Source organism: Giraffa tippelskirchi, chromosome 1, assembly GCF_054371585.1.
Source record: "Giraffa tippelskirchi isolate mGirTip1 chromosome 1, T2T-mGirTip1v1.2.pri, whole genome shotgun sequence".
In the NCBI taxonomy this organism is placed as follows: domain Eukaryota; kingdom Metazoa; phylum Chordata; class Mammalia; order Artiodactyla; family Giraffidae; genus Giraffa; species Giraffa tippelskirchi.
The window spans coordinates 175,529,347-175,557,257 of record NC_137275.1 but is presented as its reverse complement, the minus strand read 5'-3'; the positions used below and the strand labels follow the sequence as shown (position 1 = coordinate 175,557,257).

Genomic DNA, 27,911 nt, shown 5'->3' with positions numbered 1-27,911 from the left:
GCTTTTTAGCTGCTGCTTGCTCTTGAGGGCTGGAAACCTGTTTAGTATTCAATCAAATATCAGTAGTTGGGGTGGAAATTACTGAAGATCTGGCGTAAAGATCTAATATATTCAGTACACGCAAGGGGGTAATAAATAAAATGAGTAATTGAGTCCCAGGGAAGTGAGCACAAATCAGAATCTTAAGAATTTCCTAACATTACACCTTAGAAATTGAGCTTTAATCGTTTTTACTATCTCATCAAAAATGAGTTTTATGTTGGACAGCTGAAATGCAGCCAGATTTATGGTGGAGGGGCCATTTCTGGAATACTTTTTCATTTCCTGTAGTGTCTTAAATATAATATATGAGAGCAATGGTACTTTTTAATATGAACTGATTTATAACTTCTGGAATGGGTTAAGTGGTAGAGGCAAAGGCATTTAGGAATGGGGACTTGGTCATCAGAGTGTTTTCCTCAGCAAGCTTCTTAGCCTCACTGTATCCCAGTGTTTTCCTCTGTGACATGGAGAGGGGCTAGGTTTGGGGCGGGAAGCTCAGGAGAAAGGAAGTGATAATCAAAGTTCTGCCTCTGTGGTTTCTTTCGGTTGTCACATGCATGTCTCCCTGAGGCCTCCCTCTGTGTGTGGTGGTATCATGACAGTCCTTCCTATGTTGACTTCACTCCTCTCCCACCTGGTGGGAGAAACTCAGTGCCTTGAACCTGGCCATCTGTGAAATGGGAATATCAGAACTTCCTCATTTCTGTGAGGGTTTGAAGAAGTAAGAGCACTCAAGTGCATAAGAGATGCTAGTTCTTCCTTCTTTCTGGGTTACCTAAAGTTAATATTTGGTTTTGTCTTGTCCTACCATTGTGTTAGGTTAACACAAGAATGCTAGGGTAGAATGGAATCACCTAGTAACCTGCGACTAGTTGCGACTACAGATGCTATATTGTAAGCTGTATATCTGTGCCTCCCCTATTGTAACCTTTCTGAAATCAGAATGTGCCCAAAATCGGTGGCATTTTAGATTCAGTGACGGCACTGGATTTCAACCCTGGAGCTGCCTACAGATGGGACTAATATGTGAGGGGTTACTTACCTATCAAAGCTTGTATAGCTACGCTCTCAGAGTGTGAGTTAGGCCAGAAAGTGACAATGTTAGTCTGAGGATTATGTTTTGGGAAGATTATATGATATCAGGTAACTAAGCAGATGAAGGCTTTTGATGGACTGAATATACTAACCACGTTTTTTTTTTCTCCCTTTCTTTCCTCCCTCTGTCTCTCTCTCTTTGCTGTGTGTGTGTGTGTGTGTGTGTGTGTGTGTGTGTGTCTGTGTGTGTGTGTCTGTGTCTGTGTCTGTGTCTGTGTGTGTGTGTGTGTGTGTGTGTGTGTGTGTGTGTGTGTGTGTAACCTCCTGATCTGTCTCCTCCATCCTCTCGTGTCATGTCTGGTTTCTACCCGGATGCCACCGCCGCCGCCACCACCTTCTCTTTCTCTCTCCCTCTTCTTCCTCTCAACCACCACCTCCAACAGCAGCAGCAGTTGCAAGCTCAGCATCTTTCTCACGGCCATGGACCTCCAGTGCCCCTCACCCCTCACCCTTCGGGACTTCAGCCTCCTGGAATCCCGCCCCTCGGCGGCAGTGCCGGCCTCCTGGCACTGTCTAGTGCTCTGAGTGGCCAGTCTCACTTGGCAATTAAAGATGACAAGAAGCACCACGATGCAGAGCACCACAGAGGTGAGAGGCCGGGCAAGCCAGATTAGGACCTTGTCCTAACACTCTAACAGTGCTGCAAGGTTTGTGCACCGCTAAAGAAAGCCCCAACCCATACAGAGCGCAAACAATGAGCTAAGAGGAACTGTCTGTCGCAAAGCTTGGCCACTGAAACACAGTTCACCCTGGAGGTTTTCAGGGTTTAACGTGGGCATCTGTAGATTTCTCCATCTCTTTAGATAGCAGGCGTCTTGACATCTTGGCAACTGCCTCGTTAATGCCAGTGGCCTGTACCATATTATGGAAAACTGTTAACTGCTTAATTGGGTAATTTTCAAAGAAAGTAATGTTGTTAAATGGGGCGAAATAAGAAGTTAAATTTGAAAGTGAATGTGTTCAAATGAAAGGTTTGATAATTGCATCTGTTACTACTTAGTTTCATAGGCTTTAATTCTAGTATGCATTAAATATTGGGCAAAATTGCACTTGACTAATTTTTTGAAAAAAAGAGTAATTTATTCTGTCAAGAAATTTTAAAAAAATAGGCTTTTGTGTATGGTTAAACTGTAAATCTTATGTTTACAAAATACTGTAATTTTCAGGAAATCACTGTATTAGGAATGTGCAATGACTTATATAAATAAAAGCCATTTTTAAAACTGTTTGGGGCTTGTGTTCTAATTATTCCCCCCTTTTTTTTATTTCTGTTCTTGCCTCTGTGTCTGAACGGGCATGTCTGTGCGTTTCTTGGTAACCTCGGGAGCAGACAGAGAACCAGGCACAGTAAGTACCCCGACTTTATGTGCCTGCTGCACATAAAAACACGTTCCTCCCCCCACCCCCACGGTGCACCCCGGCCGCCTTTCTGTACATATAGGCACAGACACCTGTATTCTACCCTGTCTCTCTCAGCAACTTGTTGTTTTTCTTTTTTTTTTTTAAGTCTATCTGTTCTCTTCCCCACCCCCCATCTTTTGTATAAAACTTTTATCAGATGAGAGGGAGTCAAAGCTGTTTGCTAAGATTACTCACTTGAAAATACACTTTGATCCTTGTGTGTCCCATTTTAAAAATATGTTTATCATTGCACTTCGAGTTCAGGTTTACTTCTAATGTAAGAGAGTATTCATTTTTTTCTTAAGTCAGTTCTACAGGCAAGAGGTCATAATCCATATGTGAAATTGGTTAGTGTTGTGTTATTTCTACCTAAACCATCATTATCCTCTGCAAATGCATCATAGTTGCTAGGTTTCTATATCTGGTTTTCTTTATTCATAATCGTCCTTGGAGTGTGAACTTGAACTTTATTTTAGTCCAAAGGACTGAGTCTTTGAGTAATCTCTCAAAACCAAGAAAATTGAGTTCATGGAGCTCTGTGCTTGTTGAGTTCCTTTTTTCACCAGCCTAAATCTCAGTGTATATACTGAGTTTCCTGCATAATTATTATAGAAAACTCATGGTAATGATTACATAAAATGGAGAAACCCACTTTATGTAATGTTTGATCTGTTCACATATCTGCCAGTTACTTGTGGGGTTGCCTGTCTCTAGAATGCACCTCTCACGTGTTGTGGAGCAGACAGAGTGAGAAGCTGGCCCCTTTTCAGCTAAGATAACCTATAGTTTTTACCCCTTCCCTCCTTCCTTTTTTCTTTCTGAACATGGCAGTATTTTGACGATCTTCAATCTAAATATGGTTTAAAAATGGGATACTGAACTTTCAAATCACTCTGATACTTTCTTATGAGTTTGGGGGGAAGATATGTAATTTTTTTCAGTTTGAAAAGTTTAGGTTCCCCCCTCCCTCCACCTTCTATGTAGAATAGTAACTTCTTTTAAAATTTTCTTTGGGACTGAGCTTGGTATACTTGATGTGTCAGAGTATATTAGGGGAATACATAATGGTGAAAGGATGAGGTAGCTGGTTTTGAAATTCTTGTTCTGTAAGTTTTCTTTGGAAAATGTTAGGAAGAAAAAGGAGGGGAGAAAAAAGTAGAGCTAGGGAATAAAATCACCTACTCCCAAAGTACAGACCTAAGTAAACTGATTTATGGAGGAACTAACTTGATTTATGCGGAAGTTGTACCCTTAAAGAAGTAAAAATAGTTCTTCAATTTCAGACAGCTGTGGATTGTTTTTAAGTCCAGTTAGTTTAGTTATTAGTAAGTCCATGTTGAGTTAGCAGTCAGTGAACTTTCAAGTCCAAATGTGGTAGATAAATTGCACAAACCAATCTATAAAATAATATAAAATACATGGTTACTTAATGTGTTATTTGCATGTCTCCTTTTTTACACTAAACTTTTGTCAAGTCTTAATTATAATTTCAGCATTTTCAGAAGTATATGTACTGAGTTTCCTGCATAATTATTATAGAAAACTCATGGTAATGATTGTATAAAATGGAGAAACTAGACTAATTTGTAACCTAAACATTTAATTCAGTCTGTAGAGAGGAATTAAATTGTTCACTGTCCATGTAAGTGGGATTTTGCTACAGTTATGTAAAATTAACTAACTCTCTTCATACTTTATGTAAAATTAAATATGAGACTCAGTGGGTAATGAGATGATGTGTACTATTAACACCTAAAATATTATAGTACTTAACTATTTAATAAAGTGGTTTGAATTATGAAGTTGACTTTTACTTGGCAGATAAAGTCAATTGATTATACAGGTGTTTTGTTTTTTCACTCAGTGAGGGGTTAAGAGCAGTGGCTATCTAGGGCAATGATTTTCACACCTTGTGGTCAGACCCTTCAAATCCTTAAAGTAATTGATGACCCCAGAGAACTTTTATGTATGTCATATATTTTGAAAAGTCTCTGGGTTAGAAATAAAACAGATTTTTAAATTACATAAACAGATAAAAGAGTTACTTAATTGTGTTAAATAACATTTTTAGTGAAAAATAACTAATTTCCAAAATAAAAAATTAGAGTGGGAAGAGTGGCTTTGTTTTTTGCACATTTGCAAATGTCTTTAACGCCTGGCTTAAAAGAGGGTAGCTGAATTCTTGTCAATTTTTTGCATTCTGTTTGTTGCCATGTATTGTTTTGGTTTAAGTATTAAAATCTGCCCACAAAGAGATACCTTTGAGATCCTTGGACCAAACACTTGAGAACCTCTGCCATAAATAAGACCAAGGAGTTCTGAGAAATTCTAGGCTGACATATAGTTTTATTTTTTTCCTATTCTTTCTATGTTGAACAGACATTTTTATATTGAGTGCAAAAATCAAGGACTTATAGTAGATCTAGAGGGAACTGTTGGATGTGTATGTATTGTTATCTCTGAGTCTAAACTATTCCATTCGCTAGTTGAAGGTTTTATGGTAGGAAAACAAATAAACTATAATGTAACCTGTTTTATGTAAAACCCAGGAAAGAGCTAAGAGCAGAGAGAACACGATTTTTAAGTTTCTCATTTCTGAAAGGGATGAGTGGTAAAGCTAGTAACTTATGAGAGGTGTAACTTGCTGTTTGGCTATTGATTTTATTTATTTATTTATTTTTTCTTTTATTTTTTTTATAGTTTATTTATCCATTTTTTAACTTTACAATATTGTATTTGTTTTGCCATAGTAACTTATGAGAGGTGTAACTTGCTGTTTGGCTATTGATTTTATTTATTTATTTATTTTTTCTTTAATTTTTTTATAGTTTATTTATCTATTTTTTAACTTTACAATATTGTATTTGTTTTGCCATACACTGACATGAATCCACCATGGGTGTACATGTTTTCCCCTTCCAGAACCCCCCTCCCGCCTCCCTCCCCTGGCTATTGATTTTAAATTAAGATTTGACTATTGTTTATCTAATTCACAAACCTTTTTTTATTTTAACATAAGCCTATTTATCAGAGTGCTACTACTGAGCAAAGAAATGACCTGACAAAAGCCTTTATTTCTTCAAGAGTAATAAAATTTAGATATTCAAGTTAATTTAAAGATGAATTGCACCCAATTCATTTTGGCTGAAGAGAATCTCCTTTAAATTAAGTCTGCTTGAAAGACCTGGAGTTAGAGAATTGACAAGGAGCTCTGTGGCTTTTAAGAAAATGTGATAGAATGTTTATTCAAGTACTCATTCATTTAACAAATATTTATTGACCATTTACTATGTGCCAAGCGCTGGCTGAGAGCACTGCATATACTTGCTGTCATTTTACAGTGATGTCTTGTGATGTCAGAGTCAAACTATGTGTTGAATGAAAAGCACTGAAATACCTCACTCGTGTGATCATTATTTGGAACATCTAGAAAAGGGAGGAGACTTGAGAGGGCTGTCTGGGAGAGACACTAGAATGGGACGGTCTGTAAACTTAGGCAGGTTCCTGAGTGGACTTCAGAAGGCCCTTGAATACCCCTAAGATTGTATGTAGAGTACTGTAGGTGAGTGCTCTTATATAATGCTGGGAAAAGATCATAACTCTCATTAAATTCTCCAAGGGGGTTCCTGGCTCAGAAAAGTCTTAAGCACTTATCATCACCTGCTTTAGGTCAGAATAGTGCATCACTATCATTTTCTTCCTAGGTGGTACTAGTGGTAAAGAACCCACTTGGAGGAGACATAAGAGATCCAGTTCAATCCCTGGATCCGGAAGATCTCCTGGAGGAGGGCATGGCAACCCACTCCAGTATTCTTGCCTGAAGAATCCCATGGACAGAGGAACCTGGCAGGCTACAGTCCATGGGGTCGCAAAGAGTTGAACATGACAGAAGTGACTTAGCACACATCATTTCTCAGACACAAAGCACAAGGAGGTTGGGTGCTTCTGTTCATATAGGTCATCTTTCTGAGGGGCTCCATTACCACTCCTGTAACTGATTTCTACAGTTATCATGTTCACATTTAGAACTTTTAGATAAGTGATTATGACAACCATCACTTGATGTTAAGGTGGTCTCTTTATTTGTTTCTTGTCTAGCTGTTGTACTTGACTAGTTAATTGGCAGATCCTAGTTCTGGAACACCCACCCCTTCCCTTTTTCTGAAATGACACTGCAGAATAGAGGGCAAGGAGGGAATAAGCTATGAGGCTTGCTTTGGGGAGTACTTCACTCTTGGCCTGTTTCTGAAATTTTATTTTTTTGAATGTCACATTGTCTCCTCATGGCTTTTTATGACCATGGTAGTGGGGGGGGGGTGTGGGGGGGGAGGAGCAGTGATGGAAAGAAGGTAGGTTTTGGACTAAGGCAGACCCAGTGGAATTCTGGCTGCACAGGCAGTATTCCTCATCCTTTTGGACCTTCTTGTCTCATCTGTAAAACAGCGATGGTGGCTGCCTGCAGGGTGAGGGTTAGGACCCACAAATGGGAAGTCATCAGACATACCGTTGCAGGCCTTTAGGAAGGTCCTCCCCGCATCTACCTGCAGGGGAGCCAGACAACAGGAAACATGTCGCTGGTCACCCTCAACATAGTTACTTGTGGTTTCCCTTCCTTTTCACACAATGTGTGAGGCTTCTGTGGCAATGAGAGCCCACTTGACTGAGTGGCTGGTCCTGATGTTTTTGTGTGTGTCAGCATCGTGAAACACATCCCAGTCTCTTAGGAACTTGATCAGTCAAATGATGCAGGAATTCATCAAAGGTAAATGGGGGCTCAGAGGAGGTGTTTTCACCTAAACATTGATGACTTTATCTTGGCCTGTGTCAAGGAATTGTGTGGAGATAAAGGATAAAACTAAGATGAATCACCTGAAATTTCTATATTTAAGGCACAGTAGGAAACACTTAAATTTTCTGAAGCAGTGGCCTCAGTAGATTTTTCTTTTGGTAGAACTTAAAACTCTGTACTTAAAAAAATAAAATAGATCCTCTGGGAAAACCAACATCACTGCCATGAGAAGGGTGAACCCCCAAGGGAAGGAGAACCCTGGCGGTTTCTTGCTTGTTGGGAATGGTGTGTTCCTGTGCCAGGTGAGGTGTCTGCTCATCATTTTCAGTATCCCCTCCTTAACATAGTACAGCAAACTGTCTGCATCTTTCCAATGAGGAGAGATGGGTGTAAGTGCCGTTAGATATCAGATACCACAGTCCAGTCCTGACTCATTGCTTTCTAGTTTCAGGACCTTTTTTTTTTGCAGTAGAAGCTTCTCACCAGGGGCTGGCAAATGAAGAGGGGCAGTAGCACCTAAGAGCACTTTGCAAACATGCTTCTAGAAAAGGTTTGAAATACAGCTTGACTTTTGCTGTAACCAAGGTCCTGATTAGGGGAATAAAGGTGTTATGAGATCATTTAAAGATTATTCTTAAAGTAGTTGTGTTTCTTTTCAGCTCCATAGTTTTTATTGAAAACGTTTTATCTTGTTTTACCTGAAGAAGGAGGGTGGAAAAGCAAACTGTGGACATAGAGAGTGACACTGAAGGCATTTCATGGTTTAGCACTTCTTCCAGCCCAGATGTCACTGGGTGTGTGTTTATAGCTTTTATCTTGGGCATCCTCTCGAGTCACCCATCTGCATCCGACAGTGCTGAGTTCCTAAATGGAGGTGCAGGAACATGTTGGTTTTTTTTTTTAATTTTTTTTTTATTGTTTTGTTCTCCCCATATTTTGCCTTCCAACCATGTGAAAAATAGATGTTTACCCTTCAGACCTGCTTCACAGCCAATCTTCCGAGACATGTTTTCCGCATTTTCACACATCTCCATTTGCTTCCACTTTTTGCCATTGACAAGTGGGGATTCTGTTAGTTTTATAGGTTAAAAGTGCATTTGTCACACACAATGCGTGAATGACCAACTGGACCGCAGCACAAAGTACTGCACAGAGTGATGGCTTCATTGGTGCCAGGTGTGGGTGAGGCGGCGCACAGATGTGATGGGGTGTGTCGTTACCTAATTGTTTTAATGTTCACCGAGAAGTTAATTGTCAGCGTAGAGTGTGCTAGCAAATTAGGTTCCCACTGCCTTAGTGTAACTGAGGATAAATGAGGTGTCATGAGTTTCCAATCTGTACCTCTGACACAAGCACTTTCCCTGTGAGGAGGAGACTGTTCCCAAGGGGAATCAGCATGGCAGCTAAAGAAATCCATTTGAATAATGTGCATTATTTTCACATTAGGGAAACCTGTCTAGCTTTTGCTGTCTCCGTGAGCGGGTTTTCCTTTCACATTTGCTGCTGGTGGCTTCAAGCTTTAGATTTGGTTGGCAAAAGAATTGCTTTGAGGTCTCAAAGTAGATGAAGGAGACGTGAATGCTCTTATAAAGTGTTCTGGCAACACTAACAGTGTAAACCAGCTCTCTTTCATATATCTGGAGTTTACCTTCCAAAATACCTCAGTATACATGAACAGCCATTCTTGTTAAATTGCCCAAGAAAAGTAAAATTCTTGGAACAAGACTATAAAGACTGTTTATTATTCATATTAAAGCAGCTAAGTCTCTCTATGTTGGTCTTGAGTAGGTGGGTGTTCAGAGCATGAAATAGCAACATTATTTTCTAGAATGGTCAGAATAAAGGTAACGCAAAGTCCAAATCTTGACATTTTCTTCTGATTCGACTGAATGCTCTTTGAAATTCAAAGGATTCTTCTATTTAACTTGTAAGTTCTTATAGGAAGGTATGGTTTGTTACTTACATGTCTGGATTTTATTTTTACTTTAAGAGACTACATTGTCCACTTCTACCCACTAGTTCAAATACTGCCAACTCTCTAGTTAACTTGGGCCCACTCATCTCGAGCAGGGAACGATTCTGGTGTGTTTTTATGCAACATGTTTCACCTATTTGGGAAATTGTGCTCTGAATCTGACCACAGGTTATAACATTCAGAGGCTTCCTACACTTTCTGGGTAGCTGCTCACTCTCGTTTCTGTTCTTAACCATCACATCACTGTTAGTGCAAGAAGTGACTCTTGGGAAGCACAGGGTAACCGTAGTGAACAATTCACCTGTTGTCAGTTCACACGCCCAGTGAGGTTTTAGGTTCTCAAATATTCCAGATTTTAGAAGGGATGGGTCCCTTCTTGTGATTCATACCTTTTCTCTGTTCTCAGACCTCATCTGATCATTTCATGAATAGTCTCTTTATATAGATGGAGAGAAAAGCATGCCAGTTGGGATAACGGGTCTTTTAGACACTCTGTCTCTGGGCTGAACATTCCAGGGGGATCTTGTTTTCTTTAGAGACTTGTTTCATCTGCCTCTCCCTTTATCGTTTTACTTGGCTCTATTCCCACCAGTGTGTGTAACTTGAAAGGTGCAGAAAATCATCATGGTTTTCAAATTTTAGCTTATTTTGAAAACAGTGTGTTTTTAGATCTTGATTTGCTCAGATTTGTAATATCCCCCATGGGCTGTATGAAACTTTTACTTTTGAGTTCTTGTAAGGAAGACATAAGATAAATAAGATGATTTTGTTGGGTTCTTAAGAAAATTTTTAAACAAACAAAAACTTATATACAGTCTGGAAATCCTAGCTCTCGGAACATTTGTAGTAGAAGTCTGCCCAGTAATTACAGTGTTTGAAAAATTCTGGCAGATAATTAAATTTTACCAGCTGCAAGGTGAAATAAAACATCAAGTTTCTTGGCTAGAATTAGTCTATCAGTCAGTGTGGTAACACTAGTTTTCATGTTGATTAAAAAACTCTGATTCACAATTAAATATTTATTTGGCAAATAAATATTTGAAAAGTGAATTTTACTCGATGAATGCTGTTTGGGAGGTAAATACCTTTCAAAATACAGACTCTAGGGTGAGAAGCAGTAAACAGGTATATGGAACCACTGTTGGCAATAATTGATGGGGCATGAAACTGGGGCTGTGGATACCTGGGCTATTTTGTTGCTCTCTGCTGGGGTGTTTTTTTAGTGTGATTCTTGGGTTATAAATGACAGGAATCATGAATGAAAAGCCAGAAATTTGGGATTGTTTTCAGATCATTTAAAAGTAAGCTGTAAAATGTTTTTGTTTTTTGATATTATATTCACAGTTTTGTTACGGCGGGCATATACCAAGTAAAGCAAGATGTATCTGTGGTTAGGAGGTGGAGGAAATCCAAGAGAGCATACATTAGTTGTTATTATATCACATTAAATTTTAGGCTCACTAGGTTAAAGAGCCAATATGACTTTTAAATGAGAGGTATTTGGGGGCGGGGGTCAAGTATTTGGACACAAGTATTTGATGTAGGTAAACTGAGTTTAAAAATCACTCTTTAGGGAGTGCAGGCACTTTGACTTAATGGACAGAAGCTTCTTGACCTCAGGAAAATCACCTCCCCTTCTGGACGTCCTCTAGATAAAACAAGGGGGATAAAGACAATGAATATGTGTTAAGGTTGCTTTAGCTTCATCAGAGGTTTGGTCCTAACTGTCTTCTGTGTTTAGAATGCATGACTTTCTCAGTAACTTGAAGCAACCTCAGTTTTATTCTTTTACAAACAGGCTCTTCTTAAATGTTGATTGAATATTAAATTTTAATGTTAAATATGATTCTGTTTTCTCCTCTTTCAAATCTAACAAATCAAAATAGAACCCAAATTTTGAAGAACCCAAAGGATATTCAGTCAGCACCCAAGTATAGTCTCTTCATTCTTAAAATGTGTGTAAAATGTCTCAGAACAGCCTTCAGAATGACTGTTCTGCTGCTGAGCCCTGAGGAACATAAGACGGTGTGTGAGAACAAAATATAGCAGAAGGGAAGAAGACTTACAGTATCAGGAGACATCCATCACTACCCATGTGGTCACTTTCAGGTTCTGAGGATCAAATGAGGGAATCCTGAAAGATGAGGGTCACCTAGGCAGTAGTTAAGCAAAATTGTTGCTGCCAACAGTGAATTGAAGTTCATTAGGCTGGAACTATTTGCTTAAGTCAAGAATAACAGTGAAAGCAGTGTCAGGGCTGGAAGATGCTGGGGACGATTACAGCAAACAGGGCACATGGGAACCACAAGAAAGTGGTTCGTCATAAGTGGGGCTGCAGCGTGGGCCAGGCACCCCCTGGCTCCAGACTGTGGCTGTCCCAGGCCTCTCCAGCCCACACTCCTTGTTGCTGTGTTTTGAATCAATTTTATACCATCAAAGGTATGATGAGACATTTCATTTCGTAACTTGTCTCAATCTTCCATCTGAATGGAGCCAATTTTCAGATAAGCAGGAGTGCTAATTACCAACCCCATCTAAATTTAGAAGTACTTTCAGAGCTTTGCAGAAGTCATTCAGATTATAGGCCTCACTTAAGCTGCTCAAACAGGAATAAGAATTTAACTTCTGACATGGAGATGCAGAAGCCTCACAGCTCACCAGGGTCCAGCCAGAGGAATGTTATTGTTTCTAGCAAAAATTGCATTGTTTCTAGAAGGCACGTCGTTTACTTTTGAGATCACAGTCCCATTTGACATTAGAAAAAAATCAGATCATTGGAAAGCTGTCTTTGAGTAGCTGAGTGGTTTGGATGCCCAGTGCTAGTCATAGCAGGAGAGCTGCTCAGGAGAACCTGGAGAAAGAGACTTTAAAATTGCCAGTGGACACCAACACTGCTATGTTATCCTGGGTGCATGGGTAGATGTCAGGTTGAGAATGATGCAGCCTGGCCCTCACTGCTTCTGGTCTGAGTCTGGAGGAAGAGACTTGGGGGCTGGTATAATCTAGAACACAGACAAGAGTGTTTGGACACTTTTTCCACGTGAGTGCAAGCTGCTGCTCCCCTCCACAGTGTGTGTTAGCACTTTCACAGGAGTTTTGTTAAGTCTCCTGCGTCTGTCAGGCAGTGGGTCTGGGTCAGAGGGGTTAGTTTTTAGCAGACGTTTGCCAAGGTAATTAGTTCAAGGATCCAGTCAGCTCACCTTTCAGCCCCACACTGTGCTCGAGACATTATTCTGAGCTTCTCTATATTGAATTGTGTTGGTTCCTACCACTGCTTTCATGTAATCCTCCCAGCATTTGTGGAGCTTGAACAGTCTTGAATGAAAGCTTAGCTGTTTCAGAGGCAGCCTCTGAAGTGGGCAGAGGGGCTTCAGCATGCCTTTTGATTTCCTCCTGAGTGTGGTTGAGCTGAGAATGTTACCATGGTGGGGTCCCCAGTTTTCACAGGGCACGGAATGGGGGCGGTTTGAGAGCAAGCCACTTGGCTAATTTCCTTGGGCTGGTTAGGATGGAAGTCCCATCCAAGGCCTCTAAAAATGGACCTTTCTTTAAAGATTTGCTCCTGGTACTTATTGCATTAGAGGTGGTCTTACTTCAAGATTTCCCCAAGCCCCTTTGTATTTTAAATTGCAGCCTAGAAAGGTAGCATCACTATTTGTTGGCCCCGGACTGAGTCCTTCAGCATCTTTTAGAAATTGGGGTTATCCGAGCTTTGAGAAAGGAAGTTTTTGCACAGCCAGTTCAGCATTGTTCAAGGCAGTAACACATCACTGAACAAATTGCCCTCTTGCATATGCTAATCCCACACTTAAAAGAACTCATTGTAACATGTTCTGATGCTTTAGCCCAAGGGGAGATGGGAATTGAAGGGATGTCAGATCATGTCATGTGACCCTCAAATATCTAAAATGCCTGTTTTCTTTGGGTCAGCAGTTCATACTCAGCACATGTGAAGGAAAGTATCCTGTGTGGTTTGTGGAAAAGATTAGTCCTTGTTCCTGCTTTTGTGTGTAGGAGCTGGCCTTGCTGTTGAAGAGTCACTGGCTGGAATTCCTGCTTTGGGTCTTAAATTTCAGTGCTCTTGGCAAGGAACACCAAATCTTATTTTCAACAATAAATTAAAAGAATTCAAAAGAGTTCCTTCATTGTGACTGTGGAAAATGTGATTTGCCTTTCAGGAAAGCATGCTGTTAATCCCACCCGCTCTCTTTGTGTCTTTTTAGAAAGGCCCACATTGACTTACAGTGACAGAATATGTCTAATAGAGTGATTTCAGGTTTTGCTCATAGACCATTCATATTCCAGACCAGGGAGTCTCAGTGGGAAAGAATAAAAACACATCCACATATAAACAGCAGGCTCCCATTTCTCTAAGAACAAACAGAACAGAGGAGCATTTTAAGTGAGCAGGACCAGAAGGATCCACGAGGCTTTGGAGGGCTTGATTGCATAGTCAGGGTTTCCCTTTTAAGTGCTTAAATCTCTATAAATGTTTGCCATCTGCATCTTCAGATGAGACGAATTAAATGGAATGAAAGGCTGTGTAGGTATCACCTTTCCAAATCGGCTGTCACATCCAGGTTGGGTTTTCATGTGTATAGAGAGACTTGGAAAGAAATCTTTGATTAATTTTTTTTGTTGTTTGGTCTTGCAGAGTAATTCCCTCTTGGTCACAGACAGTCTAAGAGGCACAGATAAACGCAGAAATGGACCCGAGTTTTCTAATGACATCAAAAAAAGAAAGGTGGACGATAAGGACTCCAGCCACTATGTAAGTAAATAAAGGGCTTGAAATAATATTTGTTTGTCTTCTTGCTCACCTTCTAAGTGAGTCTACAAAAGACTCCAAGATCTTACTGATAATTTCACATACCTTAAAATAATGTATCAAGAGGATAGATTCTTACATTGTAGGATATCATTTCCCTCTTAAGCTGTAAATTATGTATCTTCTAGGCTCAGTATTAAATTTTGGCCTTTCTACTGCAGTTATTCGTAAGAGGGGATACAGAAATGTAGGACTGGCTTCATGGTGTGTGGTCTGAGCCAGCTGCACTGGCCCTGTTCTTAAAAGGAACCTGTCTCACCCTTAGTTTCATCCTCTGCTCTCCACCATCTTTAAATGCTCAATTTTTGAGCCAGAGCCTGTGTTTTAATTTTGTCCTGGGCCTTGCAAGATTTGGTAACCTGTCGTGCTGAAATAATGAGAATAAGAATTTGGTGTCATCAGCTGCCTTTTTGGATGCCATTGTGGTAATAGATTCAGATCCATATTATGTCTTAAGTCACAGTCTGTCTTCTGCTACAGCGAGTGGTGCAGTGATAAAAGTCCTTGGTAAAAATGGAAGAAACGCTGGGGGCATCTTGTTCAAACCCTACAGATGAGACCACACAGCTCGATGTGAGGACTCTTGATTCAGATCTGGCTAAAACCACATTCATGAGGAGAGCAAACCAGGCCACATGGCCACTGACTGTGGTCTCGGGGTCTTAAGCATTGCATCTGACAGGTGCCTTGTCATTCCCTTGTGTGTCCATGGGTTTCTATTTCAGAATGGACACATTCTCAGAAGCAGTGAGTGTAGAGAGTGAATTAAGCCATTCCCAGTTGCCCCTGGAGGAGAACATGTCCACCTCCAGCTGGCTGCTGTGCAGAGGTTTCCATGCTAGACCTCTGTCTCCTGCTAGCTGGCACAAGCTGAGGGCTAATGTAGTATTTAGAAATGGGTAACAGTTCTTGAGCAGCACCTCAAGGTAGTGCCAGGTACGGTATCCTTCTATGTGGCTTGTTCCACTTAACTCTCAAAACCACCCTGTATATTTGGTACCATCCCTCCATTTCATAGGTAAAGGAACTGAAGCACAGAGCTTTTAAGTGATTGGCCCAAGGTCAGAATTAGTAGCAGAGCCTGGAGACAGTCTGATTCCAGAATCCATGCTCTTGGTAACCATGCTAGGGTTCCCAAAGCAAGAGCTGAGGATTGGATGTTTTGCCACAGAATATTGGTACCTACTTTGTACCATAATAATACTCTAAGAACCCAAATTATTGATCTCCCCACCCCAGCCCAAGCCTTTTTAGTATGTATTTGCCCCTTATCTTTTGCCCAGAACTTGTGTTGCACAGAGATACTTTTATATATGACATTGATTGTTCGTCAGTCATGACATACCGAAATTCGCACACTTGCCAATGATACAATTCCAAGTTGCTCTGTACAAGGCTCGTGTGGATAAATTATTTAGTAGTGAGTGATGTAGAACCCATAGCTCTACATGACTTTTTTGTAACCTGCTGCTATTAGCTCTGTCTAGTTGTATTGGTAGTTGAGAGCAATGTATTGAGATGATGTTGGAGAATGTGGAGCAAAGGACTCAGACCTTAGATGTTTGATGACAGTTATGTACTGTACTGTGAAGGTTTATGTTTTGGGGATGATCTGATACAAAGCTAACATTTACATTTCAGACTACTTAGGCACTCACTTCACAGTTCCATTTTAATAAATGAGTTGTTTGCTACTTCTTACCAGTTGGTCTGTGCATTACATTAACCTTTTTTTTCCCCTACATTTTTTTTCCTAAAGGGAAACCCCTTCAACTTATATTTTGTCACTGTCACCCTGGGTTTCTTTCTTTCTTTCTTTTAATCAGTGTTTTTGTTATTGTTGTTGTTTTGTTTGGCCGCACTGTGCAGCATCCGGATCTTAGTTCCCTGCAGTGAAAGGGACCTAACTGCTGGACCACCAGGGAATTCCCATACCCTGGGTTTCTTAGTACCTGAAAACGTTCGTGATTTTCTGTGGGCTTTGTTAAGAGAAAGCACATTTTTTTTAGTATTAAGTTTTTCTTTTATTGCTTGAAAAAATACTTCTTTCAGCAGACTTATTTTAAATTACCCAGTCTTCCTCATTGGTTGTAATTTCTTGTTATTGCTAGTGAATTGCATGGGGCCTTTATAACTATGACTAAAGTATATCTAGTAACACATTATTGAAGAAAGTCAATTGGGTCTCCCTCATATAATGCTTTAGGTATGACTAGATAAAACATTTAAGACATGAATTTAGAGTTGGGGGTATCTTTCTAGCTGGACTTGGAGTTCACAGAAAGTTAATGGGTTTGCACTTATACTAATATTTCTCAAACATTATTAGTGTATTCTTATTTGACAATGACATCAGTATAAGAACTGTAGATCATAAACCCAGGGCCTGCTCCTTTTTGAGAATTAGGGCCCAATTGAGATAACCTGTTTTTTTTGTATGTCCATTGTATGACTCTGCACTAAAGGGCATAGAAGGCCTTTTGACTAAGAAAGTAGACTTTTTCAGCCTGCCCTGAACTTGATGTAGGAGTGATCACGTTATTAAATTGAACAGCTTTTTCTGAAGCTTTTTCAAATTCAGTGCAACCATGGAGTTTCCTCTGATGAGCCAATTTTATGGCTTTGTGTCAAGACCATAAAAGCCCTACTGTAGGATGCCAGTGCCCTCCAGATGCTGCCATCCTATCTTCCTTCCATCTCAAGAATATTCCAAGTTGATTGCTAAAGAGCCAACGTGAGGTTAGATTAGATCTCGGTTATTTCAGCCAGTACTTAGCTTTGTTGTTTGTACTTTTTTTTTGCTTTATATAATTTTTTTTTTGCAGTAATTAGTAACCCCATGGGAACAAGGTCCAAATTTGTCTTTATAATTATGAGTTGCCCATGAACACTAGAATTGTTGACAACCTTCAAGGTGATACATGTAAAAGCAGTGGTATGAAATTGTGTTCTTAATTTGAAATGCGGTGGGGAAAGATCTCTTAAAGAGGGACATGTAGTTTTCAGATTATAAGAGATTCAGCTGTTGCAAACATTTATTGAGTCTTTACTGTGCGCCAGGTTTTACAAGTTGCCATCACCTGTATATACACTGTGACTATATGGCTGGTGTGCTATTGCAACAGAGTTCCTGCCTGGGGCTTTGCACCTCCCTGGGTCAGATGAGAAGGGAAGAAAGTGATCTTAATTACCAGGGCTGGCATTCTGTAAGGGAACCTGTAGGCATGTCCCAGGTCATTTTCTAGTCTGTCTGCTACCAAGAACTATAGGTATTTCACTGAGCCTCAATCCCTTTAGTAAATGGCATTAAAATCTCTTTTTTTCAGGATAGCGATGGTGACAAAAGTGATGACAACTTAGTTGTGGATGTTTCTAATGAGGTAACCATTCTCTTCAACAAACTTTATTTTTAGAGCAACTTGTGAGAGAAAGGACATGGAGCCACCGTATGTTGGTCTTTTGCAATTTTACACGTTAAGAATTTACTGAGTGTTCATAGACAGAGCAATAATGGTCTAAAAACAACACAAACTTGTTTCTTTAAAAAAAAAATCTGTCTCCCGAACCATTTTGGATTCCTAAGTTGATGTCTGGTGCTCCTTTCTGTCCTGTGCCCTCTGGGCAAAGTATTTGAGCATGAGGGGAGATACAGTTGTTTCTAGATTTTTTTCTTTGCAGTGGACCGGTGTGCTTGCAGACACCATCCTGTTCATTGTAACAGCAGTATTAGGTGCATGCCCTCAAATCGCCCAAATCTCAAGGACTTTGAGCACTCTCCTTTAATTTGGAGAATTGGTATGGAAACAGAGTGTGTAAAGGGAAAGATCCATCTGTTGTGAGTGAAATCATGAGACCTTTGCTTGTGTTTCTGGAGGACCCCTCATCTCCCCGCGCAAGCCCCGCCCATTCACCCAGGGAAAATGGAATTGACAAAACCCGCTTGCTGAAGAAAGACGCCTCCAGCAGCCCAGCGTCCACTGCCTCCTCGGGAAGTTCCACTTCTTTGAAATCCAAAGAAATGAGCTTGGTAGGTCATAAGAACTATCACTTGCCTATTTAGTAGTTTGGTTTTCTTGGGGAACCAGAGGTTCCCTAATGTATTTGAAATATGGGGTTTTTAATGACCAAGTTATATTTTTAAGGGTTTTAAAGTGAAACTCATGGTTTTGCTCTCTGTCCCTGAGTGATTCCTTTTTCCCTCTGGGTCGTCTCTTCTGGGTCATGATTGGAGCAAGATAAGCTTCCGTGCCTGTTGCCTGCTTGCTTGGGGGATGTGTCCGTGGTGCAGACTCTCTGAAACTTCTTACTTGGCAAATGGCTTGACTGCCTTAGGTCCTATGAAGTCCTTCACTTTCTTAAGCGGTGCATTTCCCCTGGTTTTAGACTGACCCGTCCTGTCGGGTCATGTTGTAATTGGGTTACCGGGCAGATGGTGATGTACTCAAGGCGGCACCAGGGCTAACCTGGAACTGGGGGATGGATGAGGGTGGTATCAGGCCCGTTCATGCTTTCAGTCATTCACCAGACATTGCGGAGTGTCTCATCTCTCCACTCCTCACAACTGCACCATAACAACCCTGCAGTTAATCCCTGTGTGGTCCCTCAAGGCATTATCCCATTTCACTGATGGGGAGGCAGGCCTCAAGTTGGCAAACTTGAGGAGCCTGCCAAGCTTACACAGCACATGGACTCTCAGGCCAGAAAGAGCTGGGGTCTCTCTAGCCTGTGTTCTTTGCTATCCCAGAGCACTTCTCAGACTGACTAAAAGGACACAAAGGGTTGAGATGCAGAAGAAGGTGTCCTGTGAACCTGTTACCATCTTGACTCCTGAAGGCCTCTACACTAGTGGGTCCACACTGTTTATGTAGGCAAATGGGTGCTGCTGCTGAATGCCAAAGAGTTATTTTTTTAGGTACTTCTCTTAAAATCATAGGGCTAGTTCTAGGGCTTTTGCCTCTGAATGCTAGTTTGCTTCTCATCAAGTTGATGGCTCAGCTGTCTCTCACTGTCAGTCTCAATCCTACTGCCACTAAAAGGCAAGGGTGGAAAGGTTGGTAGGGGAGTTCCTCCCTCTGATATTCTCGGTGATGGAGGCATTTGTTTCTGAGTGACTGAGAACTTTCCTCTGGGTGGTCATCATTCTTACTTGGACTAGATCCAAAGTCCACAAGCCTGATGGAAAAATACTTTTTAAAATAAAATCTGCGGAGGAAGGCGTGTGATCATGTTCTGTGTCTCTAGCTAGAGTTTTAATTCTGGCAGGAAGAGGAAAGGTCAACATTTCTCACTCACAAGTTAATGCTGTCAACATTGTGTGGATTTATGAAAATTGGCCGAGGGAGTAGCTAGAAGGTGCCCAGTGTCCCAGCTGCTGTTGTGATAAATTGTGTAATATGGCTTGGATTAAAAATAATACTCATTTAATTTGTTTAATGATACCAGCATGAAAAAGCCAGCACGCCTGTGCTGAAATCCAGCACACCGACGCCTCGGAGTGACATGCCAACGCCGGGCACCAGTGCCACTCCAGGACTCCGTCCAGGCCTCGGCAAGCCTCCAGCCATGGACCCCCTTGTCAACCAAGCGGGTATGGCATCACCTCTCGTGGGCTATGTTTTGTTTTTCTCTTTCCCAACTTGATTTGTCTGTTCATCTCATTGTGCCATTTCCCCGTGAATATGAGAGGTGCTTTCTGCCTGCCTCCCTCCTTATCTCTGAAAAGCTGTGATAAGAAACAGATGTTTGTCCTTGGGTTTCAGCAGCCTGTTCAGTCTCTGACTGTTTACATTTGGCTTTTCTTTTATTTCCAAATAATCCAAATCCCAAGGACTTCAATAAAGTTTCTGATAATTATTCCGCACGTAAGCTCCTTACCAAGCTATCATTGTGTGTCTGAGATTGCTAATGTTGACTGAGACAGCCGGTCTGGCCTGCCCAAGTGTGTTTCTTCTGTGCTTTAGTTGGCCAGTGTTCTGCCGGTACATCCCTTAAGAATCAGTGGTCTCTCTTCCAGGAGAAATTGGGAGGTTCTCACTGAGACTCCAGCCCCTGAACAAACTCATAACTTTTAACTGTATCTTCCTCCCTGGGAAAGGGAGAATGTAATACCCTGTGCCAGGCGGTAAAGAGGCCCCAGAATATTCCTCCTAAACCTGTACTCTTGTTTACATAAATCCAGGATCAGGTTGTTATTTGAAATTGGTACCAGAAATGGAAAGTTCAAACTGAAGGAGAAATCATGGATTTTTATCAGGAAAACCTTCTGAGTTTAAGTCAGAAGGTGGTGCATTCTGTCAATTAGGTACAATAATGTTGCTTAATTCCCTGGTTTCCCAGCATTGCCAAGTGGATGTACAAGGGGGAAATGTGTGGGCAGTGCTCCCCTTGGAGTCCATTCTTTCCTGGAAAGGAATTCAGCTCTAGGGAAGAAGGGACCGGGAGCCTATGTAGGAATTGGAGGTGATACCTCCCCCACCCCCGCCATTCCCCGCATCCCTAGCCTTCCCTCCTTCCCTATAACAGGAGGCACTGAAGAGGGCCCTGGAATTGATGATCAGGCTGACATGAGTGGCCAGGTATGTCACTGTGGCTTGTACTTCCTTGCAGCAGCTGGCCTGAGGACGCCCCTGGCGGTGCCCGGCCCATACCCCGCACCGTTCGGGATGGTGCCCCACGCAGGCATGAATGGTGAGCTGACCAGCCCCAGCGCCGCCTACGCCAGCCTCCACAACATGTCACCGCAGATGAGCGCAGCCGCAGCTGCTGCCGCCGTGGTGGCTTATGGGCGCTCCCCGATGGTGAGGATGGCAGGGACTGAGGATGGGCGCGGGTGGGGACCTGCGGAGCTCTGGCAGCTGGCAGCCCCCACACCTGCAGACAAAAGACCCAGTGTCTCCGCTGCTCCCGCCTCCCTCTTGTCCACCTTCATCAACATGCCGCTTCATTAAGTTAAGGCCAAACACTTTTTGTTTTACTGTTTTTGTGGATGAAAAAAGGCAGTGTTTAGAAGCTCCTTCAGTGGTTCAGGGGACATCTGGTTTTCTCCCACCAAAGTAAGTTTTTTTCCCTCTGGAAGGCGATGAAATGACTCAAGTAGCTCACAGAAGCCTTTTCATTCGTTTCTTGACATTTTTTTTTTCTCCTCTTTAATTCTTAAGAAAAAAATATTTGAGAAGCCGTTATTTTCTCTTTCCATGCTTATATTATTCTTTAAACCCAATTGCATGACTTTGGTGTAAGCAGTGATCTCAGCTCAACAGGGAGAAACACAGAGGGACTGAAGTTGTGGGGCAGGGTCTCCTCCTCGTTCTGCCTTCTGCCACCCTGTAAATGATCTCATGCTTGACCAGGAAGAGACAAAACTGCGCGTAAAGGAGAAAGTTGACCATGTGGTCCTTGATTGCATCAGGAAAAGGGACTAGATTATAACTCATAGCAAATGAAAGTCCCCAAATCATTTCTGTCGACTGTTTGAAATATGGCATGTGCATTTCTCTCCTCTCCCTTCTTCATTACCTCCAATAACTGGAGATGATATTAAAGTGCATCGTTTTCCCCTTCCTTTGCACTCCTAGGAAAGGCTATGCAGTAGAGGGCAAGATCGTTTAAAGCAAAGGGGGCAGCCGAGGGACTAGGTGCACAAAAAAGAGAGTCTGTATGTGAATTTCTAAGCATTGACTTAGACCAGTGGCATGAAACTGGGGGTGATTTTGCCCCCTTGGGACATTCGGTTGTATCTGGAGACACTTTTGTTCATCAGAACTGGGAGGGTTGCTATGGGCACTTAGAGGGTAGAGGCCAGTGATGCTGCTAATTATCCTGCCATTCCAGGCCAGCCCCCAGCCAAGAATTATCTGGCCCAAAACGTTGATAGTGCTGAAGTTGGTAGTCACGTTGTCCTGGCTCAGACAGCGTATGTTCTTTGTACTTGTTTGAACAGGCAGAACATCCTAAGTCCACAGGACATATTTACCATGGAAAGCTGTCTCAATGCACAGATGGATCATGTGCCATCCTACCTCCCAAAAAAGAAGTGTGTCTTGTGGTATTTAGTGGAGGCTGTATTATTTCTTGCATTATAATTTTTCTTTTGAGAAATGTTAACACGTGTCCCTGTTTCTGTTTCTTTGGGGATTTCTGAGTTTCTAGTAAAAAGTTTTTAGAGGTGTCACAAAGTGCCTACCCTGCATAAACTGAGTCTGCAATGCCTTATCTGTTTCTAGGTTGGGTTTGATCCTCCCCCTCACATGCGTGTACCTACGATCCCTCCAAACCTGGCAGGAATCCCCGGGGGGAAGCCGTAAGTACCTCTAACTCTTGGGTTCTGTTTTAAAGGTGGTTATTTAGTCACAGGTATCAGCGCACTAGAATTCCAAAGGGAGCACAGGCTTGGGCGTTTCCAAGATTTCCAGTGTCTTTTCCTGAGGAGTGTTAACACTTTCCAAAAATAGACACCTGGTAGGTGTCATGCCTCTGTCTTCTCACTGTGGGTGATCTCATGCATTTAGTTATTTCTGGAGAGAAGCTGTTGGAGATAGGGCCAAGGAGAGAGGTGAGAACCAGGAATGGTTGGTCCCCCTCGCTTGACCCTTCCTCAGAAAGCCGCTCTGCCTTGCCGTTGGGTTAGAGGGTGCCTGTTGGAGGTTTTCCACAGGACTGTGTTGTAGGCAGTAAGCTGTCACAGACTTGACATCTCAGAAACATGAAATGTGCTATTTCTTTACCTGGCTCAGTGCCACCTCTTCCTTATTTTGGTGGAAGCAAGAGTTGTGTGAAATGTGGGAGGGTTTCCCCGCACCCCCCTCTCCCCCAGTAAAGTTTTGCTGGGTACCTTCCTCTGAGAGAGCCAGGATTATAAAGTGTAATATGGCATGATGGGAAGCAGTGAGAGATAGGTTAAAGGGCAAAAGAGCATTCAGAATTTGAAAAGCCCTGTGGATTATTCTTCCAGGGTCACTGAAAATCACCTGTTTTCCATAATATATTAGTAATTAAAAATCAGTTTTTTTTTTTTTTCGCTTATACCCTTTACTTTCAAACAGTTGCATTCAGCTATTACTTACACATCTGTTACATACTACATTATTTTGAGTGGTCCGTTCAACTACCTGGTCATCCTTGTGTGGTTTTTATTGCAGTCTTGTTTCAGAAGACGGAAATCCTTACCCTATCACCTGCTTTTAGAAGGCAGATTCCCATTGCTCATCTTTTCCTGCATTTTGATATCTATTTCACGATAATTTGACTCATGATGAACTGAAGCTTTGGTTTGTACTAGAAACTAGTAGAGACGTTAAGAATTTACAGTGACATCTTGGCCCAGGGAAGAGCAGGACTGGGAGGTGGGGCAGTGTTGCAAATACTTTCTTGGCTGGTAGATCTCTTCTGACTGAAACCAACCTGTGAACTACTATGTTGTATTTTCTTAGGAAAGCCTCAGGGTGCTTATCGGTATTTCTTACCTGTGGTTGCTGGCAGAGTAGCTAGCTGTTCTGTGTCCTTCTGTCTGGTGAGTGGATAAAGGGCAGATGAGTACTGTTGAGCTAAGAGACAATAATTAATAGTAACTGATGAATCTTCAGGGAAATATTAGGCAACTAAGGCCAAGTTCAACTAACCATTAGAGAAAGCCAGTTTCTGCAGTCAGAGCTGTGGGGGGTGTGTCCAAGACCCCACCCTGGATGTGAAATGTGAGGAAGGAGGGGTGAGGTGGGCAGAGCTGAGAGCCACAGAGTTGGTCCTGAAGGCTGGTGTGAGGGATGGTTAACTCAGACCCAGTTCCTAACAATTGTGTGTGCAATTAGACACCAAGTTTACACCTTCAGTAAACATGCTTCTTAGAGCCAAAATAGTCATGTTCTTGACTTGCCAGCACCTTGGACTTCCCTGTGTTCACGGCTCAGACGGCAATAGCGAACTGAGAGGCAAAGCTGTGAGACTCATGTGTAACAGTGGTTTTCTCCCCTTGATCAAAACGGACACTGGTCTGTGGATCAGAGGGGTCACTGCTTTCTAAAACAGTAAAGATATTTTTTGGATTCTCTTTCAAGATTAAGGTATTCTCTTTTAAGATGTTATGGGAGGAAGATCAAATTAATTGGTAGCAGAGGGAAAAATGAACTTGCCACTGTCCAAGATCTGGGCTCTGCAGTCTTAGTCCATGTATTAATCCATTAGTTAGTTTGAGAAGACATGCTGTTCTCATCGTTTGGTAAAGTCATACTGCCCGAGGCAGTGCTGTTCAAACCAGCTATGATGACAGACCAGTTTTTCCCTGAAATGACAAAGATTGAGACTCTTATAAAAGATAAATAAAGGTGAGTAAGGGGGAAAAGACACAAAATACCAGTCCCAGTGTTTTATTACAAGAGACAGCAGTCGTGAATTGACTTGAGCTGCTGTGTAAAAGTCTCTGGGAGAGTGGGCACCTCACCAAGGGCAGCAGTGGATGTTTGCCAACCACACAGGCTCATAAGAGAAATGGTGACAAGCCACCATGTCTAGGGTAGGGTGAACAAAGTGGTAAAAATTTTCCAGCGTCTTTCTCTGAGAAATTCCAATGGAAATGATAATTGGAAAGGGCAAATGGAAGCTCTTTGTAGATGTTTGATGGAGAACTGTGTGTTAGGTACCCAGCAGGCTCCAGGAAAGACAGTGTTGGTCTTCCTGTCTCTAGGGAGGCTACTGATGTTGGGTGGACCTTAAAGAAACAGTAAATACTTGAGTTACATTTGTGACAAGTGCTAAGTGCTGTGAAGGCAGAACAGTGGTGACAGGCAGACAGGTAAAGAGTGATAGAGTTGGTAACGGCTTCCTTGGGGTAGGGTGGAAACGCAGAAAGCTGAAGTTCACGCAAGAGGGTAAGCCAGCTGGGCAGAGGGGGCTGGGAGGGTGGGCTATTGCAGGTATAGGGGACAGCAGGCTCCCAGCACAGAGAAGGAGCTTGACAACTCACGGGCAGATGGATGAGTGTCTGAGAAGTGTGGTACAGCCGGGAGAGTTCATTTAGGGTTGGAGGGACCTTGGAAGTGCCTCTAGTGCGAATGCTGATCTGTGGTTCAGGTTTCCTGTAATGGCCTCACCGAGTATCTGAGCATATCTGACCCAGTGATGTCAGCTCATTTTCCCTGGCCCTTTGGAAACTCTTTGAGCCCTTGAGTTGAACTCTGTCTCCCTGGAACTTTTACCTGTCAATCCTGTTCTTACGCACTCCCTGGGACCACACAGTGCTCCACTAATCTATCCTTCTCAGGACAGACAGCTCTTGAGATCTTTGGGGACCACCACCTCTCCACCAGGTGTGTCTTCTGGCTGAGTATGTCTGTTGCTTCACTCTGACTTACGGGATATGATTTCAGGTTCCTAGGCTATCTGTCATTCATTCCACTTCGTTTCCTCTCTTCTACAGATGTCATCCAAATTTACTGAATAGGCTAGAGGACCCTATTGGGAGCTCACAGCCTGATGATGGGTAGATGGTTTTAATCAAGTAATCACAAAAATAAATGTGTAATTAAACTGAGATAGCTGTGACCATACCATACCAGTCAGGTATGACCTAAGTCAAATCCCTTATGATTATACAGTGGAGGTGACAAATAGTTTCAAGGGATTAGATCTGGTAGATGGAGTGCCTAAAGAACTATGGACAGAGGTTCATGACATTGTACAGAAATCAATGACCAAAATCATCTGAAAGAAAAAGAAATGCAAGAAGGCAAAGTGGTTGTCTGAGGAGGCTTTACAAATAGCTAAGAAAAGAAGAGATGTGAAAGGCAAGGGAGACAGGGAAAGATATACCAACTGAATGCAGAGTTCCAGAGAATAGCAGGGAGAGATAAGAAAGGCTTCTTAAATGAACAATGCAAAGAAATAGAGGAAACAATAGAATGGGAAAGACTAGAGATCTCATCAAGAAAATTGGAAGTATCGAGGGAACATTTCATGCAAAGATGGACACAGTCAAGGACAGGAATGGCAAGAATCGAACAGAAGCAGAGGAGATTATGAAGAAGTAGGAAGAATACACAGAAAAAAACTATACAAAAAAGGTCTTAATGACCTGGATAATCACAATGGTGTGGTCACTCATCTAGAGCCAGATATCCTGGAATGTGAAGTCAAGTGGGCCTTAGGAAGCATTACTATGAACAAAGCTAGTGAAAGTGATGGAATTCCATCTGAGCTATTTAAAATCCTAAAAGATGATGCTGTGAAAGTGCTGCACTCAATATTTGCACAGCAAATTTGAAAAACTCAACAGAGGCCACAGGACTGGAAAAGGTCGGTTTTCATTCCAATCCCAAAGAAGGACAGTGCCAAAGAATATTCAAAGTGCATATAATCTCCTGATGTAACCTCTCTGATAGAGTCACCTCAGCTTGTTTTTCCAGCCTCGTGTCCTATATGCATTGCATCTCATGCTCTGGATGAATGGAATAACCTTGTATTCTGTGAATGGCCCTCCTCCTACCTGGAGCAACTTCCCTTCTAACTTGTCTCTACCTGGTCCTGCAGAAATATTTTCTTTCCTTCAAAGACCACTTCCTCCCAGAAGCCTTTGCTGATGCCTTTCCCAAATATGATCTCTCTCCACCAGCCCCTTATAAGTCTTGTGACACTTTCCACACTTTGGCCTTGAATTGTAATCATGCTTACAAGTCCTATCTCTATTTGCTTCTTCCTTGCTAGAATTAAAGCTTCTGAACTCCTCTTGTCCCCTTGAGCCTTGATAGCCAGTAAACAAATGCTTGCCGCGTTGACAAGATGGGGGATGAGCCCAGGATTGTGTAAGGCCCTATGATTCATCCTTTTCCAAGGGAGAATGCAGTTTGCATTTTAGAGACATGCAATGCTGATTTATAAGCGGTTGCCCTGACTGTGTTTCCAAACCCTCAAGGCGAAATTTAATTGCTGCGTTTTGTTGGCTTAATTTGAACTTACTTTGAGTTTTAGGAAATTTATTCCCTGAACTCTGTGGAGCTCACTGATAAAAAAAGAAACCTGACGTTTAGACAGATTGACATCTTTGTTATACTTTGTGCCTCCCTCCTCTCAAGATGTTTTTTTCCTGGCCCAAGGGCACCGCTTTCCTCCTTACAAATACTTGGGGCCGAGATCTACTTGCCTTGTACAGTAACATCTAGAGGTCAGTTGTAACTCACACTAATAATAGTTTGACTCAAGATTCCAACTAAGTTCCAAGTTCCCTCACCCTGTGTTTTAATGCTAGACGTGTAATTGAGAAATCTTCCACCCACTTGTTTAGTGTTTAAATAAACCTTTTAAACTACCTTTTTGGAGTTGGAGCCTAATGGAAAGAGAAAATCTAAACTACATTTGGGGTAAAATTGCCTCTTAAGAAAGCATGTTTTGCAGCATTGAAAAAAGGCCATCCAGCTTCTAGCTGAGAAAACGTTTCTGTGGCCAGTCCCCTCTTCCTCCTCTCCATTCCTGATCTTGCTTCTGATCCCTATGCTGACCATGTCTAGATTCCACCCTTGGTTTATTTAGTGGATTTGGAAATCAATTCAGCCCCCCCTTTTACTTATTATGATATTTGGGTTTTTTGTCTATTGAGTGCATAAAGGAACATGCTTATTTTGTACTTTGTTGTCACCATGTGTGTTTGAGTTTAACTTCTGTTTTTCTACCTTTGAATGGTCTAGGACTGTGTACCCAATTTCTTAGGATTATATTGAAGTGTGAGTCCTTTCCTTTTGATGCAAGTTATGTTTAGCTGCTGGACATTAGTCCCTTCGTTTCCTCTCCCTTTTTACCTC

General features: G+C 41.9%; 1 protein-coding gene across 22 annotated transcripts in view; it reads left to right on the top strand.

Moving 5' to 3' along the window:
• LOC145512650 (transducin-like enhancer protein 1) overlaps positions 1-27,911 on the top strand; it is a 90,591-nt gene that overhangs the window by 46,192 nt on the left and 16,488 nt on the right. For 3 of the 22 annotated variants that reach the window (XM_081507037.1, XM_081507051.1, XM_081506999.1), the window contains 8 exons: positions 1,524-1,732; positions 3,796-3,827; positions 13,979-14,073; positions 17,457-17,510; positions 18,005-18,157; positions 19,573-19,717; positions 20,740-20,927; positions 22,353-22,429. In XM_081507037.1, the coding sequence (XP_081363163.1) occupies positions 1,524-1,732; positions 3,796-3,827; positions 13,979-14,073; positions 17,457-17,510; positions 18,005-18,157; positions 19,573-19,717; positions 20,740-20,927; positions 22,353-22,429 (953 nt within the window). Of the gene's footprint in view, positions 1-1,520; positions 1,742-2,467; positions 2,485-3,795; positions 3,828-13,956; positions 14,074-17,456; positions 17,511-18,004; positions 18,158-19,572; positions 19,718-20,736; positions 20,937-21,745; positions 21,752-22,352; positions 22,430-27,911 lie in introns of all 22 variants that reach the window. The other 19 variants (XM_081507028.1, XM_081507043.1, XM_081506991.1 and 16 more) reach the window with 12 other exon arrangements.